The sequence below is a fragment of the Balaenoptera borealis genome, assembly GCF_965194805.1.
Source record: "Balaenoptera borealis genome assembly, chromosome: 11".
Classification (NCBI taxonomy): domain Eukaryota; kingdom Metazoa; phylum Chordata; class Mammalia; order Artiodactyla; family Balaenopteridae; genus Balaenoptera; species Balaenoptera borealis.
Genome location: NC_138868.1, coordinates 79,523,126 through 79,544,175, shown reverse-complemented (window position 1 = coordinate 79,544,175; position 21,050 = coordinate 79,523,126). Strand labels below are relative to the sequence as shown.

The 21,050-nt window shown below is 34.4% G+C and overlaps 1 protein-coding gene across 1 annotated transcript in view; it reads right to left on the bottom strand.

The window, feature by feature from the left end:
• Positions 1–21,050, bottom strand: part of CEP126 (centrosomal protein 126) — a 126,187-nt gene that overhangs the window by 8,684 nt on the left and 96,453 nt on the right. Inside the window, 5 exon segments of the mRNA XM_082340062.1 lie at positions 7,277–7,306; positions 7,308–7,342; positions 13,051–13,260; positions 14,862–14,937; positions 17,855–17,967. Of these exon segments, the coding sequence (XP_082196188.1) occupies positions 7,277–7,306; positions 7,308–7,342; positions 13,051–13,260; positions 14,862–14,937; positions 17,855–17,967 (464 nt within the window).

Below are 21,050 nucleotides of genomic sequence, written 5' to 3'. Positions count from 1 at the left end.
CTAAACAGTACACTACTTAATAACCAAGAGATCACTGAAGAAATCAAAGAGGAAATAAAAAAATACCTAGAAACGAATGACAGTGAAAACACGACGACCCAAAACCTATGGGATGCAGCAAAAGCAGTTCTAAGAGGGAAATTTATAGCAATACAATCCTACCTCACGAAACAAGAAACATCTCAAATAAACAACATAACCTTACACCTAAAGCAATTAGAGAAAGAAGAACAAAAAAACCCCCACAGTTAGCAGAATGAAAGAAATCATAAAGATCAGATCAGAAATAAATGAAAAAAGAAATGAAGGAAACAATAGCAAAGATCAATAAAACTAAAAGCTGGTTCTTTGAGAAGATAAACAATATTGATAAACCTTTAGCCAGACTCATCAAGAAAAAAATGGAGAAGACTCAAATCAATAGAATTAGAAATGAAAAAGGAGAAGTTACAACTGACACTGCAGAAATACAAAGGATCATGAGAGATTACTATAAGTAACTATATGCGAATAAAATGGACAACCTGGAAGAAATGGACTAATTCTTAGAAAAGCACAACCTTCTGAGACTGAACCAGGAAGAAATAGAAAATATAAACAGACCAATCACAGGCACTGAAATTGAGACTGTGATAAAAAATCTTCCAACAAACAAAAGTCCAGGACCAGATGGCTTCCCAGGTGAATTCTATCAAACATTTAGAAAAGCACTAAAACCTATCCTTCTCAAACTCTTCCAAAATATAACAGAGAGAGGAACACTCCCAAACTCATTCTATGAGGCCACCATCACCCTGATACCAAAACTAGACAAAGATGTCACAAAGAAAGAAAACTACAGGCCAATATCACTGATGAACATAGATGCAAAAATCCTCAACACAATACTAGCAAACAGAATCCAATGGCACATTAAAAGGATCATACACCATGATCAAGTGGAGTTTATCCCAGGAATGCAAGGATTCTTCAATATACGCAAATCAATCAATGTGATAAACCATATTAACAAAATGAAGGATCATATGATCATCTCAATAGATGCAGGAAAAGCTTTTGACAAAATTCAACACCCATGTATCATAAAAATCCTCCTGCAAAATGGATTAAAGACCTAAGTGTAAGGCCAGACATTATTAAACTCTTAGAGGAAAACATAGGCAGAACACTCTATGAAATAAATCACAGCAAGATCCTTTTTGACCCACCTCCTAGAGAAATGGAAATAAAAACAAAAATAAACAAATGGGACCTAATGAAACTTAAAAGCTTTTGCACAGCAAAGGAAACCATAAACAAGACCAAAAGACAACCCTCAGAATGGGAGAAAATATTTGCAAATGAAGCAACTGACAAAGGATTAACCTCCAAAATTTACAAGCAGCTCATGCAACTCAGTATCAAAAAAACAAACAACCCAATGCAGAAATGGGCAGAAGATCTAAATAGACATTTCTTCAAAGAAGATATACAGATTGCCAACAAGCACATGAAAGAATGCTCAACATCACTAATCATTAGAGAAATGCAAATCAAAACTACAATGAGGTATCATCTCACATCCGTCAGAATGGCCACCATCAAAAAATCTACAAACAATAAATGCTGGAGAGGGTGTGGAGAAAAGGGAACCCTCTTGCACTGTTGATGGGAATGTAAATTGATACAGCAACTGTGGAGAACAGTATGGAGGTTCCTTAAATAACTAAAAATAGAACTACCATATGACCCAGCAATCCCACTACTGGGCATATACCCTGAGGAAACCATAATTCAAAAAGAGTCATGTACCGCAATGTTCATTGCAGCTCTGTTTACGATAGCCAGGACAGGGAAGCAACCTAGGTGTCCATTGACAGATGAATGGATAAAGAAGATGTGGCACATATATAGAATGGAATATTACTCAGCCATAAAAAGAAATGAAATTGAGTTATTTGTAGTGAGGTGGATGGACCTATAGTCTGTCATACAGAGTGAAGTGAGTCAGAAAGAGAAAAACAAATACCATATGCTAACACATATATATGGAATCTAAAAAAAATGGTTCTGATGAACCTAGGGTGCAGGACAGGAATAAAGACACAGATGTAGAGAATGGACTTGAGGATACAGGGAGGGGGAAAGGTAAGTTGGGACGAAGTTAGAGAGTAACATTGACGTATATACACTACCAAGTGTAAAATAGATAGCTAGTGGGAAGTAGCTGCATAGCACAGGGAGATCAGCTCGGTGCTTTGTGACCACCTAGAGGGGTGGGATAGGGAAGGTGGGAGGGAGATGCTAGTGGGAGGAGATATGGGGATATACGTATACATATAGCTGATTCACTTTGTTATACAGCAGAAACTAACACAACATTGTAAAGCAATTATACTCCAATAAGGATGTTAAAAAAAAAGTGCATACGGAGTATGTGTATAAAAACAGAAATACTACAGTAAAAAGTTCAGAGGAGGGTGAGAGTATCATAGCTGGATTGGTCACAGGAGACTTCATAGGAGAACTAACATTAAGTTGGAGCTTTGATGGTTGTACCTGAAGAGCAGAGCAAAAATATAGTGTAGATAGGAATTGTGCATGAATATAAGTGAAGTATGAGAAAAACATGAAGGCAGAACAGAGTATTGCAAACTGATTCCAGCCAAACACTCTAAATGTGTTTGGCTGGAATGGAAGATTGACACTGTAAGAGGAAAGGCAGGTGGGACTACAAATTGTTAGAATAATTCCTGTTTTTTAGAAGGGAAAGTTATACTTTGCATGTAAATTTCATGTAAGTACTTTCTGGAATGTTACTTTTTTTTGAGACAATTTAAACTTATTAAGATAATCATTATGGTGGCAATAATAGTAATAATTTAGCTTAACATGTATTTAGCATACATTATGTTACAGGCTCTGTTTTAAGTGTTTTACATGGGTGATTATCTCACATAATCCTCACAGGTGCTCCATGGGGATAGATACTATAATTATTAAGTTGATTATGAGTGTTCAGTGAAGGGATACAGGAAAGAGTGGGTTGAATACTTTTCTTCTGAAAATCTCAGAACTGCACTTGCTCTAAGAAATAGTAGCAGATTGCCTGTGCTATGAAAGATACTGAGAAGGCTTCCTGCTCCAAACTATTCCTCTCACTCAAGTGTTAAAGTGCCTGAAATCCCACTATTAGAAATTCATTATTGTTCTTTCCAGATAATGGTTTTAAATGATTGAAATGGTTTTAGATCTTTTAAAATGATTTTTTGAAATGGTAAAGTGTCTTTTAAAATTCATGCTAAACACCTTAGCAAGAATGAATACATCAGTTTACTTCTATGCCTGAGATAAACCCAAATCAGCACCATCAGTCACTGGTGTGGGGAAACAAACCCCAAAGGGCAATAGAATGGGGTAAATACACAAACAGCAACAACAACAAAACCACACATGTGTTGGGTGGGGAGTAGTGGATTAATATATAAACCTCACCCACGTTGTGAATTTTCCAGAGAGAGATACAATTTCTGGGAATTAAACATCAATTCTCAAATCTTTGTTTTCTTTTATTTACTTATTTATTTTAGTTTTTGGCTGCATTGGGTCTTTGTTGCTGCGTGTGGGCTTTCTCTAGTTGCGGTGAGCGGGGGCTACTCTTCGTTGTGGTGTGCAGTCTTCTCACTGAGGTGGCTTCTCTTGTTGCGAAGCATGGGCTCTAAGTGTACGGGCTTCAGTAGTTGTGGCAGGCGGGCTCAGTATTTGTGGCTCACGGGATCTAGAGTGCAGGCTCAGTAGTTGTGGCGCACAGGCTGAGTTGCTTCGCGGCATGTGGGATCTTCTTGGACCAGGGCTCGAACTCGTGTCCCCTGCATTGGCAGGCAGATTCTTAACCACTGCACCACCAGGGAAGCCCAATTCTCAAATCTTAAACCAATGACATTTGGGTTTTCAGTATTGGGGTACCTGATATTACATAATTAATTTTGCTAGGCTGAGAAATTCAGTTTCTGAATTAACTACATAATACTTGTACATTGTAAAGTTGTTATATAACACAGTATAATTTAAAAACAAAATTCTTGTTAAGTTCATATGGGTATGAAAACATTGGAAGTGAAATGTAAAATAAAAAACATTGATTAAAAAGCTTACCTGCAACATCTCCAAAATAACAAATACTCCTCAATAGATATTTTTGCCATTGTTTGAAGAGATGGAAATCTTTTTTAGAAAAATCTCTATTGACTAGAAATAGGCTATACCACAGTTGTCCTGGTCACAGTTTTAATGGTCTCTTGTGTCATACATACAGAAGGTGTAAGAATATGGTTATATACTGCCTTTCTAGAACTTGCATATTAAATAATTTTATGTATATAAAATACAATGGAGATCCAGGAACAAATTTTGAAATCTTTTAAAAGACCAAAGTATATCTAAAGCCCATGCACTTTATTCCCAGGGGAGGCACTAAGTACCTATTTATTTGCTTTAACATAACTCTAAAAGCTTGGATATCTGTTTTTGGGACTCTAAATAACAAGCAGTTAAATAGAAGACTTGAAGGCAATATATAGGTAGAAGTAAGTCCAGGTGATTAAAAGAAAATAAACAGGCTATATAAACATAAACTTTGAAACTCTGCATTCACCATAAATATTAACCTGAATCTAATAATGAGAAAACAATCAGACAAATCCAGATTACAGGATATTCAACAAGATAACTGGTCTGGATTCTTTGAAAGTGTCAATGTGCATGAAAGATTGAAAAAGAGCAAAGAGACTTTTCTAGGTTAAAAGACATGACAACTAATTGCAATGTATAATCCTGGGTTTGATTCTGGATCAGAGAAATAAAATAGCTACAGAAGACTTTTTTATAGACAACTGAAGAACTCTGAATATGGAATGGGTATCAGATAATATCATATCTGATATTAAATTTCTTGGGTGTGATGATGGTATTGTGGTTATGTAGGGGAATATCTGTTCTTAGGACAAGATGTATGCTGAAGTATTTAGAGGGGAAGCATCATCATGTCTGTTATTTAGTTTTAAACAGTTCATTAAAATGTATGTTTGTGTGTGTGTTAAGTATGTCTTATCCTATCCTATCCTATTCTATGTATTTTATTCTACTCTTTCATCCATCCATCCATCCATCCCTCTATCAGATAAACCAAGCATGGCAAAATGTCAACAACTGGTGAATCTAAGTGAAGAGTAAAGTAACATAAAATAAAAATAGCAGACAAAAGGGCAAACAAGAATAAAATGTTCAAATCCCTATGCAGAATATGGCAAATGAAGCAGTATTGATGGAGGAGGGGGATGAAGTAATTTTGATGCCAGCTGCTTAAACATGGAGTTAATAATTCTGTGAATTTATACCATTTTCCCTGAAAAAAAAGAAGGTTGCTGACCTATGTTAGTGATGTTAAAATACGGAAGAGTAACATGTTGGAGATAAAGAGACTAAGAAAGCTAATGGTTACCACCTGTCAAAAAGAATGAAAAAGATATGAGATAAAAATGATTTTAATCCTACCAGACCCTAATCCACACCATTAACTTTTCAGTTAGTAGATAGTCTAGCAACATGACACAGTGCACCAATGTGCACAAGCCAGCAATTTGCTGATTAGGTAACTTTCCCTTCCTGTTGAGTAGTATTTACAATTCATGCTCAGTCGTTTGTGTTTAGTAAACTGTTTTCAACTTGAGTTGAAGTGTGTAGAAGAGTGATCTCAGTCACTGTAGGTATTATCTCACTTAAGTGAAGTAAGCATCATAAATATCATAAATGACAAAAAATTGCCACAATCAAAATTCAGACCCAGAAAAATTAACACTGCAAAAATTACTTAAATTGCTGAATTGGTGGAGATGAAAAATTAAGCAAAAAACACAGCTAGGCTGTAAAAAGTAACCATGAAAAAATATATCAGGAATCGAAGTGACCTTTGCCAAGGGTTCCATCTAAAAATCATAGCATTAAAAATGCCACACCGGAAAGGTCACTTCTGAGAACCATGTGCTCAGAGGTAAATAATAAACTGCATGAGAGCAGGGACAGCCTCTTTCTTACTTACTATTATTCACTGCTATACCCAGAGCATAGCAGAAATATGAAACATAAATAAGACATGTATAACTTTATTTATGTAAAACCAAATAACAAGAAATGAAGTGTATTTGCATAAACTTACTTTCTCCTGTCACGATTTCATAACTGAGGGCACATGATGAAAATCAGTTGAGCAAGCATCCAATTAATTCTCTAAAATAACATTTCTTTGTTGAACATTTAAATTGAGGATTGTGAGAGTACAGATAATATCTTAATTTGAGGATGCCCTTTCCATAGACCTGAATGTCTCCTGATCACATCTGGCCAGATATGATTTTTTCCTTTTGTGATTTTCTAAGATTGTGCCTCACATAGTCTTATCTTACCTTACATTACAGGTATTTGTTTATACTATGCATTTTTGTCTTTATCCCTGTTGGACTGAAAATTCCTGAATGCAATGACTATTTTTCATTTATATGTGTGTCTCTGCCAGAATCCAGAGTCAAGGCAAAACTTAAAAAAAAAATTCAGGGCTTCCCTGGTGGCGCAGTGGTTGAGAATCTGCCTGTCAATTCAGGGGACACGGGTTTGAGCCCTGGTCTGGGAAGATCCCACATGCCACGGAGCAACTAGGCCCATGAGCCACAACTACTGAGCCTGCGCGTCTGGAGCCTGTGCTCCGAAACAAGAGAGGCCGCGATGGTGAGAGGCCTGCACACCGCGATGAAGAGTGGCCCCTGCTTGCCGCAACTAGAGAAAGCCCTCGCACAGAAACGAAGACCCAACACAGCCAAAAATAAATACAAAAAAATAAATAAAAAAAAAAAATTCAAACTAGTAATGTCCAGTTTTGAAATCTGAAGACATGGAAGGGATATGAGCAAGGATGCGCTCATTATCAACATAAACTCCTTAACAATCTTCTAATTAGGCTACATATCTAAAATTATTTGACGAGTAGTGCACTGATGCTTGTTTCTGTTCCCACGACTGATGAAATACTCTCAATGTAGAAATCTTTATATTATGATTTTTTAAATGAGAGGATATTTTGCTTGATTCTAATAAAACATCTTATAATTAAAAGTTGATTGGGGAGAAAAACTCCCTAAAAGCCAATCTCAAGAAAAATTAATATCAATACAGGATTCTTACATATACACTCATGAAATTTCCTAAAACAAGAAAAAACAAAAATAAAAGCTCTGAAAATACTTACTAAAAGTGGTCTTATTTGTAAAGTACTTTTTGATGGATGGATTTTTGCAAATGGTTTCTTGTACATCTGAAATAATTATACCATGATATACAAATAATTTAGTTATGTATATTGAAAGAGAAGAATGACTAAAGATGGATTTTTGCAAATGGTTTCTTGTACATCTGAAATAATTATACCATGATATACAAATAATTTAGTTATGTATATTGAAAGAGAAGAATGACTAAAGAATCAAATATTAAATTCTGATATGTCAAAATATTCAAAATCGAGTAAGAGACTTTTTCTCCTATAGTCCCCAGAAACAGTCTTTATACTTATATTAGGTGACAAAATAGAGTTAATTTGATTAAAAACAATTACATAAAATTTATGTTGCTAAAAAGGCATTCCTAGTACTTTTACTATTCTAAACCAATCTTTGTTCAAATGCTAGGTTATCTTTTCTTTAAAATTTTTCTTTCTTCTTTTTAAACCAAAAGTGAATTTCTTTCTTGGAGCATCTCAGGAAAAAGGAGGAGATGTTTATTTAACTACTGAGGCACAAAAAAGTTTAGTAATTTGATGAGCTCTTGCCTTTTTAATGTTTTGGCTTTTGTCCATATAATAACAAGGGTCTGGGCAAAAGAAAAAAATTCAGGCAGAATCTTTTACATGAAGCATTTAAGATACGTGGAAATATCTAATGGAAAAAAAGAACCCTCCAAAAAAACTGACTTGAGGTTTTTACTCTTTATCTTCATAATTTTACATCTTAAACTTATAGCTTTAGTTCTGTATTGCTTTGTGTTTTAGCACCCTGCCTTTTATTAATATATTATTTAAACATTTTAATTTTGAAATTAACACAGAGTATATAAAACATATATGCATATTTTAATTAGTAATAATAAAGCTAATGTCTTGTGTAACCACTTAGGCTAAGACATTTGAACATTATCACCACTTCGGAGGCATCCTGGACCTCCCTACCTCAACACTGCCCTGCGGATTGTACTCCCTTCCCTTCTCCACAGAGGTAACTCTCTAAACTGACTTTGTTTCTTTATAGGTTTAATACATATGTGTATATCCCCCAAACAACATTGTTTAGTTTTGTATGTTTCTGAGTTTTACATAAATAGTATTGTACTGTCTTTATTCTCCTGTGATTTGTCTTATTTTGCTCAAAATTATATGTTATTTGGATTCATCCATGATGTTGTGTGTAGCTGTAGTTTATTCATTTTCCTTGCTGATTAGTATTCCAGCACATGAATATACCACATTTACATACTTTTAATTTTTGGATTTTGTAACAATGATGATCTCTATATACTTATACATGTCTCCTGATACACATGTGCAGGGTTTTCTCTAGGTATGCGTCTAGAAGTAAAATTGCTGGATTGTAGGGTATGTTCATGTTCAATTTATTAGGTGGTGGCAAAAAATTTCCTAAAAGATTGCCTCAGTTTACATTCCTACCAGCATTATAAGAGAGCTCTAATAGCTGTATGTCTTTGCCAACCCTTAGCATTGCCAGGCTTTTAAAGTCATGTCTTGGGACTTCTTCCCTAGCAGTCCAGTGGTTAAGACTCCATGCTTCCAGTGCAGGAGGCACGGGTTCGATCCCTGGTTGGAGAACTAAGATCCCACATGCCACGTGGTGACCAAAAAATAATAATAATAAAGTCATGTATTTCTGATGTGTATATAACTATATCGCATTGTTTTATTTTGCATTACTAATAATGTTGAATATCTATCAACGTTTATTGTCATTTTCATTTCCTTTGTTGTGAAGTTCCTGTTCAAGTCTTCCCCCGCCCCCCCCATTTTTCTACTAAGTTGCCTTTTCCCTTATTGATTTGTAGGAGTTCTTTATATGTTTTGGACAAGAGTCTTTTTCCTATGTATTATAAATATATTCTCTTATTTTGTGGCCTGTTTTTTCATTAGTTTAATGATGTTTTGATATGAAGAAAAGTTTGTAATTTTAATATAGTCAAATTTATTATTTTTCTCCTCTATGGATTTTGATCCTTGTACTCTACTTAAGAAATCCTTCCTTACCCTGAGGCTAGAAAATACTTTCTTTTATTATCTCCTAAAAGCTTTATATATTTTCTTTCACATTTAATCTTTAGTCACCTCGTAACTGACTTTTATATATGTTATTTGGTAGGGGTTCAATTTAATTTCTTTCTATTTGGTATCCAATTGTTACAATATGAAGTCTCAAAATGACCCCAGAAGTTCTTCATAGTTACCTGGGACCCAAGAACATGTTCTCACCTCATGTGAAAGGGGCTTTACCTAAACCCAATCAGTAGCTCCTTCTCCCAGCAAAAAAGGCTGCAATTTCTCACTTTGGGATCCCAGTCACAAATTTGTGAGACTGATTTATATTGTCCCACACTTCTTAGATCCTCTGTTCTTGTATTTTCCCTCAACCTTTTTGTTTTTTCTCTTGATGTTTCATGGAAATTTTCTCTCACCTATCCTCAAATTCATTGATTCTTTCCTCATCTCTGTTGAATCTGACAAGCCCATAGAATACATTATTCATTTCTGTTACTGTGTTCTTATTTCTCACATTTCTTTTTTTAAAAATTAATTTGGTTGTATTTCTTTTTTTTTTTTTTTTAATTTATTTATTTATGGCTGTGTTGGGTCTTCGTTTCTGTGCGAGGGCTTTCTCTAGTTGCGGCAAGTGGGGACCACTCTTCATTGCGGTGTGCAGGCCTCTCACCATCGCGGCCTCTCTTGTTGCGGAGCACAGGCTCCAGACGCGCAGGCTCAGCAATTGTGGCTCACGGGCCCAGTTGCTCTGCGGCACGTGGGATCCTCCCAGACTAGGGCTCGAACCCGTGTCCCCCGCATTGGCAGGCAGACTCTCAACCACTGCGCCACCAGGGAAGCCCTCTCACATTTCTATTTGAGTCTTTTGTATGGGTTCCACCTCTCTGCTGAAATTCTGTATCTGTCCATGTTTGTAGACTCTTTCCCATGTTGTCCACGTTTTCCACTATAACCTTTAACATATTAGTCATAGTTATTTAAAATTACCTATCTGAGAGTTCCAACATCTGGGTCATCTCTGTGTCTCAATCTGTTAATTGCTTTGTCCCTTGACAGAGTTTTTTTCGTTGCTTCTTTGTGTCTTGTAAGTTTTGATTGAATGTTGGACTTCTTGTTTAGAATAGTGGATACTGAGGTAAATAGTGTTTGTGCCTGGAAATGGGCATGTCTTTTCTGTTAGGCAATTGGTGTGTGTATGTATGTGTGTGTGTGTGTGTGTGTGTATCTGTGTCTCTGTGTGTGTGTGTCTGTGTGTAGTTAATCAACTTAGGAATTGAGCTAGGTTTGGGTTTTATTGTTGCTATGGTTACCTTCAGTACCCCAATGGTTTCAAAATCCTCTAGTGTTATTTTGTGCTTCTGCAGGAGTCATGGAGGTTTTTTTCCTTCAATTTTCCTGCTCTACTTTCAGCTTTTGGCCTTCCTGTGTGTCTACACAATACCACTAGATTCTCTCTATGCCCTTGCCTTTCTCCAGCTGATTTCTATTGCTTGTGTTTTGGTACTTGCTGGCCTTGTGGTCGGGGAGTAGGGGGATTTTTCTGTTGTCCTGGTCGAGGCTCAGTCTTAGGCATGTCCTCTATGCCTTCTTAGTCATCCTGCTCCTCCTTCCCATGGCAGTCAACTTTGCCTTGTATCTTTGGAAGGTTTTGCGCAAGACAATTTTGTGTCCCTCCTCCTATAGCAGGATACCTCTAATAATCTGGGCCCATGCCTCTTTCTTCCCCCTTCTCCAGAAGTAGAAGCTTACTTCTTTTACCTTTCCCCTACCCAGAGTAAGTCTTCATTTGTGCCCTGGGGGCAATCAACGAAGTTTGCCACCTCTGTCCCAGTACTTTATGACCTTTATTCTGTAGGAGAGAAGGTTCTGCATGGGGCTTCATACCATTCCTACAGTGGTGGCTGCTCCCCTTTTCCAAGCCTGCACCACTGAGAAAGGATTTCTCTAGTTTCCTGTTCTGCCCCCTCTTTTTCTCATGAACACACAGTGTAGGTTCATAAAGAAGAATCTGTGAGTGGTGTGAACAAGAAGAGTGTCTAGGCTCCTGGGGGTTTTATGTTCTCACAATAGTTCACATCTATCCTTTAGCAATTTGCTAAAAATTTATGAATAATTCCTAATATCAGCTTGTATGGAACCTGGCATTTTTTTCTCCCATATTCAGCCACAGGCGAGCCAATTGTCATGTCATGTCTCTCCTTGGAAGTTCCTGTCTTTCCTTGGATGTCAGGCTACTTGGTTGTGCTGGAACCTCAGCTCTCTAATGGGTTTAAGAAAACCTATACTTTTGTTGTTTATCTGCTTTTTCTTATTCTTAGTGTGTGATTGCTATATTCCAATTTTCTACATTTTAGGCAGACATGGAATATATACACACACACAGTAAATACACGTTTATTTATATATATGCATTATATATGAATACTGTATATATGAAAATACACATATATTTTTACATTTATTATATACATTTGTATACACCATCTTATAGTATAGTATTTGTATGTGTCCTTTTGTCCTATCTCTTCTATGATTATTTTTATCTCCTTTCCTGTGTTAATTTGGTATGATTTGATTTTTTTCTTTTGCATGTCACTTTCTTTCTCTAAGAGTCTGGAATTTGTATACTCTATTTCTGACTCTTTAGTTGTGACCTTAGTAATTACCATAGACATGCTTCATTTACCAACATCTAAAGTTAACCTATATCTTTACTCAATTCCTTAATAATACAAGAATCCTAGCACACTTTAACACCATTTATGTTCTCCAATTTATGTATTATTTTTGATAGGTATTTAAATTGTTTTCTCTTTGAACAACATACTACTTTTAAATTACATTTATTGTTTTATACAATGTTCAAATTTACCCTCTCAGACTGTCCATCTGAGATTACTTTTGGTTTGCTGAAGTACATTCTTTAGAATTTCCTTTAGTAAGAGACTGCTGTTGACAAAACCTCTTAAAGAGTTACATCCTACACAGACATACAGAGAGGTGAAAAAAGCTTGCATGTCTTCTCCCCTCATCTGCTTAATACTGAAACTTAAGTTATGTAAGCTTTTTTTTTTTTTACCCCTCTCTCTGTTTCTCTGGCAGTGTAAGTCTGTATAAGACGTAGCTCTTTGGGAGGCCCAACTTCAGGGTAGGAGGATCTTCTACAAGACTACTCATCTTAAGTAGGCCATGGATTTTGTCTTCTGTTCCCATTTTTCTGTGAGGCCATGAAAAGCAAAGCTCAATTTCACTCTGTGGGTTAAATGTTCTAAGAGAAAAGCTAGCAGCAGCACTCTCCTTATCATTCTAGGTTCTTATTTATATTTACTTCCTGGTCTTAAGAATTTCTTATAGCTCATTGCTATATTTACGATTTTTAAAGTACTTAATCCTGAATTTATGGTTGTTTTTGATGGATGGTCAGTACAGATAGCCTGTCACACTGCTGAAATGAAGTCTATTCATACATTCCCAAAAGACTGTTAAGCCTGTCAATCAAATTGGCATCAGCATAAATGAAATGAGTACAGTATACCTGAAATAGTATGGTATATTCAAATAAATTTTTGTTATATACTTGATTCAAGTAGGTGATAATCTGGATACATTTTGTATTTTTATTTTCAATTTTTAAATTAAATTTTAAATTAAAATTGTCTAAGTATAAAATTCAACATTTCTTACAAAAGGTGTTCTTCCATACTTACAGTGTAATCTTGCATTGAGATGATTAAGGGACTGTAGGATCTTTTGTTCTTCAGCTGATAGTGCACAGATGTTAAATTGCTGGGTTTTATTTAAAGTCAGATTTGATTTCTGTAGCTGCTTGCTATTCATGACAGTTAGAATTTCATCCTCAGGCACTGAAGCTTTCACTAGGTTTTCAGCCATCAAAAATTCAGAAGTACTGCCTGAAACTATAGAAACTTTACATTAACTATTCTTTGATCCCTTTTTGTCTTTGGGATTAGCCCTTATACATACTTAACTGACATATGTCCGTATGTATTCATTTCACAAACAGAAACCTAGTAAATCTTTTGTTACTTTGCATTTTATTTACCAGGATCTTCTATAGCTAGCGTTTTCCCATCTCTAATTTAAAAAAAATACTCAAAATGATGGCAGTGAGGTAATTTCTATAGTGTTACCTGAACTAAGGAAAAAAATACATTATGTATATGTAGATTATTTCTGTTTTGCTTTTGTTATTCATTGGTAGTTCAAGGAGAAGGTGAAGTAGATTGTCTTTATAATAGCAATTATGATGAGTTATAAATAAGAGTAAGAGAAAAGGAACTTATGGAAATTTTAGAAAATTAGATGATCAGCTGAACAGACCTGAAAGCCTAGAAACTGACCAAATTCAATAAAAGAACATATGATCGAAGAAGTATCAAAGACGTGAGAGAAGGGAAAGATGACTCAATAAATTAGTTTGTTGTTTATAAAATAATCAATTTGGACTATCACTTCACATCATCTATTTAAACAAATTCCAAAGACATTAAAGAATTAAATTTAATGAATCAAACCATTAAAATAATCTAGAGGAAAAGAAACATTTCTAATTTTCTGCATTGGGAAATTTCTTTGAGTAATGGACAAATCACTAAGAAAAGACTAAAAACATGTTTATTTAAGGTCAGTCTTACCTAATAGATTTTAAATTCTGAAGGCCAAGACTTTTGTATGTTTTGTTAATTATTGTATATCCAAAATATTTAGTTGCAGGCAGGAAATTGGCTCTCAATAATTATTTATTGAATGAAAAAATGTAAAGTAAGACTTCTATATGTAAAAATAAAACATAAGTGGAATAAAATGCACATAGTAAGGTGGTAAAAACATTTGTAACTAACATAAGGATCAGAATCCTTGATATTTAGAGTTCGCAGAAATGATTAAGAAAATACTAAAACTCCAATATTTACAGGGAAAAAGAATATGAAGAAATAATTCACCAAAATAAATATACATAAACAATTAAGCCTATTATTAATAAAAGATGTACAAATAAAAACTAATTATATACCATTTCTTTGTCTGTCTTATAAGTAAATAATAGAAGTGATTCTACCTCAAGTTGGCATACACCCCAGAAGAATTTTGAATGATAATACTTTTCAGGAAAATGCTATAGGAATATGTATAAAAACCTCTAACAATGTTTATTTCCTTTGATCCAGTACCCATTTAATGCAGAGTTTCATTCAACAAATATTAATTGGGTGCCAATTAATGCCAAGTACTGTAATTTTAATTCTGGGAGTCTAAATATGGAAATAATTGAAAAGTCTGAAAAAACGATGTAGATAGATGTTCAGTACATTACTATTTAGAATAAATTAAAAAACTGCCAACAATCTAAATGTGCAGGGTGAGGAGAACACAGGTCCCCAAATGGTAGTTTAACAGTCATGTAACATTTAAGTACTTGGGAAAATATGTATAAGAACAACAAAAAAGAAATCATTGGGAACAAACCTAAGAGGAAAATGTTTAAACTAAAACATACCTTCTTCAATATTAGAAGTAGCCCTTGTGGTTTGTTTTGGCTCACTTGAACTTAGCTGGACACTTTGTCCAAAATTCTATAAAAATAGAATATTGAATCAGAATATAATTCCATATTTAAAATTAATGATATATTGACTTAACAGACTTTTACTTGCTGTTTATATTTTCAGCTGTCACTGTTCATATAATATATATTTTCTTTTTTTTTTGGAGCATAAATCAAGAATTACTGGAATAAGACCTTTCTATGATGCCTAAAGATTAGAAAAATGTTTTATGTAGATTTTGCTAAATTTTCAGATTGCAATATTGTCTTGGACATTTGAAAGAAGGAAGTAAGTTGGGTGGCAATCAGAAGTGCTAACTAAAGGAAAGGTAAAAAATTACCTTAAGGCTGGTTTATCCTTGTAAGGGTAAGTCACAATTATTGATAGTAGCCAAAAGTCTCTGATTATGTCTAATGCCAAGGACAGGTAAGTGTCTTAGATGACAGAACTTAAAACAGAAATAGCTGCTTCGATGTTGCACAGTACTGGGAAATGAAAAATATCAGAGCACTGGCAATTAGCACTCCCATTCAACACTCTGAGTGATACCAACTCTCCTTCCTTGGATATGGTCTACTTTGATTCTTTACCCCCATTCTGTTCCACTCTTAAGAAATGACTGTTTCTCTTAGATAAAATTGCCTGGCTATGACTATACCTAGCTTTTGTTCAGTCTAATTTGAAGAGTAACCGATGCAGGTTTCTTCAACAGCTCTGCTTCGATAGCTCTCATAGCCTTGCCTAAACTCCATTATAGACTTGAGACAACCTGGACTGAGACCCTGGCACAAAGTGGCAATTGTGCTTTACCCGTCTTTCACTGACCTCTTTTAGATTCTCTCCACGTAGAAGTAGTGTCTGGGAAAAAATCCATTGTGATAAAATATATTTCCTAATACAAGGTGACAGGGCCGGTGCTATAGTAACTGAATGCTTGTTTAAGCTCTTGAGTAAAAACAAAATCAAACCCAACCCAAAACCAAATATCAAAACAAAACAACAAGGATGAAAAAAAATAAACTTCAAAACTTTGTTTTGATTCAGGAACACTGACCTATTTTAAAGCTAACAAGACTTTGGTAGATGTATAAGTGGTGTGTGAGTGGAAGATGTGTATTATGTGAAAGTGGAAGTGAAGCTTCTGGAAAGAATAGAAATGGACTCTAAAGACAGCAAGATAGTATGCAAAGGAGCAAGACACAGAAGAACAGAATAAGACACAGAAAAATAAAGATGAATTTAGAAAGGGCACTAATAATGGCATTTAAAATTTAATTTGTTCAATTTTTGTTATAACAACTACACATTACTTTTAAATTTAATATATATTAATAAAAATAAAGAAAAAATAAAGATAAAATTTGTTCACTTTATAGATTTTGAGATGTTTGATGTGGACAACATGGAAATTAAAAAGGAAGGACTTAGGCATTATTCTATTTGTAATCAGTAAGTTATGTTTGTAATTAAGTTTGTTATTAAACAGTAAAAATATATTGGTAATGAGACAACTATAATTACATAAATAAAAAACTAAATGACTTGTTTTGCTGATAAAATGAAATCATTGTTGATAATTCTTCATATTAATAATCATCCATATAAAAATCAATAGTTTCTACAGTATACAAATAATAGGACCCTCAACCTTTGACGTGGAGTATAAATTCTTCATAAAACACTCTATTTCCAGTTCTATTAAAAATCAGAAGTGGTATTTAAGGTAGAAACTTCAAGTGAAATGCTATTCACTCATCCATCTAGATTTTTTAATATTTGTAAATTTTATTTATTTATTTATTTATTTATTTATTTATTTATTTATGGCTGCATTGGGTCTTCATTGTTGCATGCAGGTTTTCTCTAGTTGCGTCGAGCTGGGGCTTCTCTTCATTGCGGTGAGTGGGCTTCTTATTGCAGTGGATTCTCTTGTTGCACAGCATGGGATCTAGGTGTGCGGGCTTCAGTAGTTGCAGCACGCAGCCTCAGTAGTTGTGGCTCGCAGGCTCTAGAGCTCAGGCTCAGTAGTTGTGGCGCACAGGCTGAGTTGCTCTGCGGCATGTGAGATCTTCCCAGACCAGGGCTTGAACCCGTGTCCCCTGCATTGGCAGGTGGATTCCTAACCACTGTGCCACCAGGAAAGTCCCCAAGATTTTTTAATATTTTAAATTCAACCCTTGGATCATGCTAGACCTCTAGAAAATGTCATATTTAGGTCACATTTACTTAGCTCTCACAGAATTACATCCAGTAATTTTTAAATCAACATTATTATGATTTTGACCTTTATTGAAGATCTCTATTTCAAACAGCACATGAAACTCCTTATTTATTTGTTGTTGACTGTTAATAGGGATATATCTATTATGAACTTCAAGGTCCCCTATAGAGGATTCTCAATGGAAAATGCCTTTTAATACAGTATACCTCATACGAAATCATTATTGATAACCCCTGACAACTATGCAACACCTTATTTTCCTTCTTGCCATGTCTTCCAGGAAGCTTAGATACCAACAGGATATTTAAACACACGGAACTATATTAGTCTTCATGATAAGCATACTTGCTTCCTGTTTCCATGGCTCTAATTTACTTTTCTTTTTTTTCATTTTTTAATGTATATTTAAATAACTTTGTTGCTAATAACCTCAGTTTTCCCAGAGTTGAGTATAAATAATAACAAGTAAAATAATGTGATTTCTTAAAGTTAGTTTAAAATATTCATTAGTAACTGATCATTTAGGCTAACTAGAATATAGTGTATTAGTACTTAGTGCAGTAAGCCCCTAGAATAGAGTCTGGGCTGCTTCACAATGGCTTTGGCTATATCATTTATGTTGTGGTGCACAGTTTACAGGAAAAGCACAATCCTGTAAGAATATTCTGTTTTCCAAGCAATTTTTCTCTATTGAATAAAGATCTTTACTAACACTCTACTTACATTCATCTGCTCACTGTACTTCTGTCCTACAGATCCAGGGTTTTGTCTTTTTTGCTCTAAAAGACTTCTGTGCTTATTTTCAACAATTTGTTTTCTTCTTGTAACAGTAGAATCTTAAACAAATGCCAGGACAATGTCAAAATTTACACATGTTTAGTAGACAGTATATACCCACTGTAAACTTCCAAGTTACCTTCAAACATCACAGAAAACCCTGTTTCTTTCATTCAGTTGGCAAACTTCTATTGAGCTTCTCTTTTATGTACTGTGCATGGCACAGTTACAATAAAGAATTGAACAAAATCTCTGTTTTTGAGGGGTTTATAGTTTAGAGCAGTGACCTCTAAAGGTGGTGGTAGAGCACCAGAATAAATCACTGCTGCACAGGAAGAACATATTAAAATTCCAGTTTAAATTTATTATCTAAAAATTAGAAATTTAAACTTTACTATGGTAATATATGATTGACACTGGCATCTTTGTCAGTTTGCAAGGTAGATGGTCATATACTGCATACAGTAAACAAAGTTATCTTGGAGGAACAGTAGAGGTTCTAACTCTGTTCATGGGAATAGAGTTTTTACTGAGAGTTTTGCTGGAGAGTTCTGGATATGCTAATGGAGGGCAAGATGCCCTCCACAATTGTCAACTCTGGTTACACTGAGTGTGAGAATAAAAGTGACCTAGCAAATAGGAGAGTTGAAAAAAAAATGAATAGATGCTCACTGAACTATAATCCAGTATTAGCAAATGGTTCACTTGAAATGTTTAATATTTAAATAGTTTTGAAAAAAAAAAGCTTGAATGACTGAACATACAAAGATGTTCAGTACTGTAATAGTGAACAGATGTAATCCTGTTAATATTAGATTTTCCAAGTATAATTACAGAATTAAGAAGTATAGACATATACAACAAAACAGAGTGGTACTGGCACAAAAACAAACACATAGAACAATGGAACAGAATAGAGAGCCCAGAAATAAATCCATGCACTTATGGTCTATTAACCTACTTCAAAAGAGGCAAGAATGTACGATGGAGAAAAGACAGTCTCTTCCATAAGTGGTGCTGGGAAAACTGGACTGCTACATGTAAAAGAATGAAATTAGAACATTCTCTAACACCGTATACAAAAATAAAATCAAAATGGATTAAAGACCTAAATGTAAGACTGAAAATCAAAATGGATTAAAGACCTAAATGTAAGATTGAAAACCAAAATGGATTAAAGACCTAAATGTAGGACTGGAAACTCCTAGAAGAAAACATTGGCATAACACTCTTTGACATAAATCATTGCAGTATTTTTTTGGCTTTGTCTCCTAAAGCAAAGGAAATAAGAGCAAAAATAAACAAATGGAATCCAATTAAACTTAAAAGCTTTTGCACAGCAAAGGAAACCATCAACAAAATGAAAAGACAACCTCATGAATGGGAGAAAATACTTGTAAATCATATGACGAATAAGGGGTTAATATCTAAAATATATAAATAGCTCATACAACTCAACAGCAAAAACAAAAAACCCAACCAAAAAAAAAAAAAAAAAAAAAACCCAAGCTGAAGACCTGCACAGATATTTTTCCAAAGAAGACATATGGATGGCCAACAGGAATATGAAAAGATGCTCAACATCACTTTAGAATTAGTAGAGAAATGCACATCAAATCCACAATGAAGTATCACCTCACACCTGTCAGAATGGCTATCACCGAAAAGTCTACAAATAACAAATGTTGGAGAGGATGTGGAGAAAAGGGAACCCTCATACACTGTTGGTGGGAATGTAAATTGGTGCAGTCACTATGGAAAACAGCATGAAGGTTCCTCAAACAACTAAAAATAAAACTACTTTCACTCCTCGATATACATCTGGTGAAAGTGAAGACACTAATTTGAAAAGCTACTTGCTCCCCAATGTTCATAGCAGCATTATTTACAATAGCCAGGATATGGAAGCAATGCATAATGGAATATTACTCAGCCACAAAAAGAACGAGATTCTGTCATTTGCAATAACATGGATGGACCTAGAGAGTATTATACTTAGTGAAATAAGCCAGACAGAGAAAGTCAAATACTCTATGTCATCATTTATATGCAGAATCTAAAAAATAAAACAAATGAATCTATATAACAAAACAGACTCACAGATGTAGAGAACAAACTAGTGGTTACCAGTGGGAAGAGGGAATGGGGGAGAGGCAAGACAGGGGTATGGAATTAAGAGATACAAACTACTATGTATAAACTAGATAAGCAACAAGGATATATTGTACAGCACAGGAAAATACAGCCATCATTTTCAATAACTTTAAATAAAGTATAATCTATAAATATATTGAATCACTATGATGTACACCTGAAACTAATATATTATAAATCAACTATACTTCAATAAAAGCAAAACAATGAACAAAAAATAAGTATAGACATATATAACAATTTCAATATTTTTATCTCTTTAAAAACATGGCAAAAAATGTTAAAATTCATTACATTTTCCAGTGTTCCTCATACAAAGACCCCTAAGAACTACTACCTACTTTGATTAAATGTTAGAAAAATATTGGTTTCTTAGATTTTATATATATATATATTTTTTTCTTTTATCAGAGAAGGAGATCATAATTTTCATATGTTACCCTTTTATGCTTGAGCTATTGGGAAACTATATTTCCTAATATTTTTCCTGATCAGCTCAGACTCCGATATATGTTTACTTAATAATTATATTTACTACATAGTTTTAGTAGAAAAACTATAGGACTTGGAGCCATAGATATTTGAATGAAAGTACCATTTTTGCTATTTCCTAGCTCTTGACCTTGGGCAATTCTATTTCCTTCTTTGCAAAATGGGGTTTTAAAAAATACTTATTTGTCAGGGTTGCTGTGAGGTTTAAATGAGACAATAATTGTAAAGGACTTAGCACTATAATTGGCACAGAGTAGGAATTCAAAAAAGGCAACCATCATAATTTATTTACCATAATTTCCTTTAAAATATCAAATCTACATGATGCTTTCATTTTCTGGAAGGAGTGTGAAAACTGAAGTTACATTGTGAAGTGGTTGGATAAAAAGAAAATAAAACCTTTAGTGAAAGAAATAATAGTTAAAAATCTAGGTTTAGATTAAGGTCTTTGCATTTAGCTTCCCATCTGCTAATATGGCTTGTGTCCATTCAATTC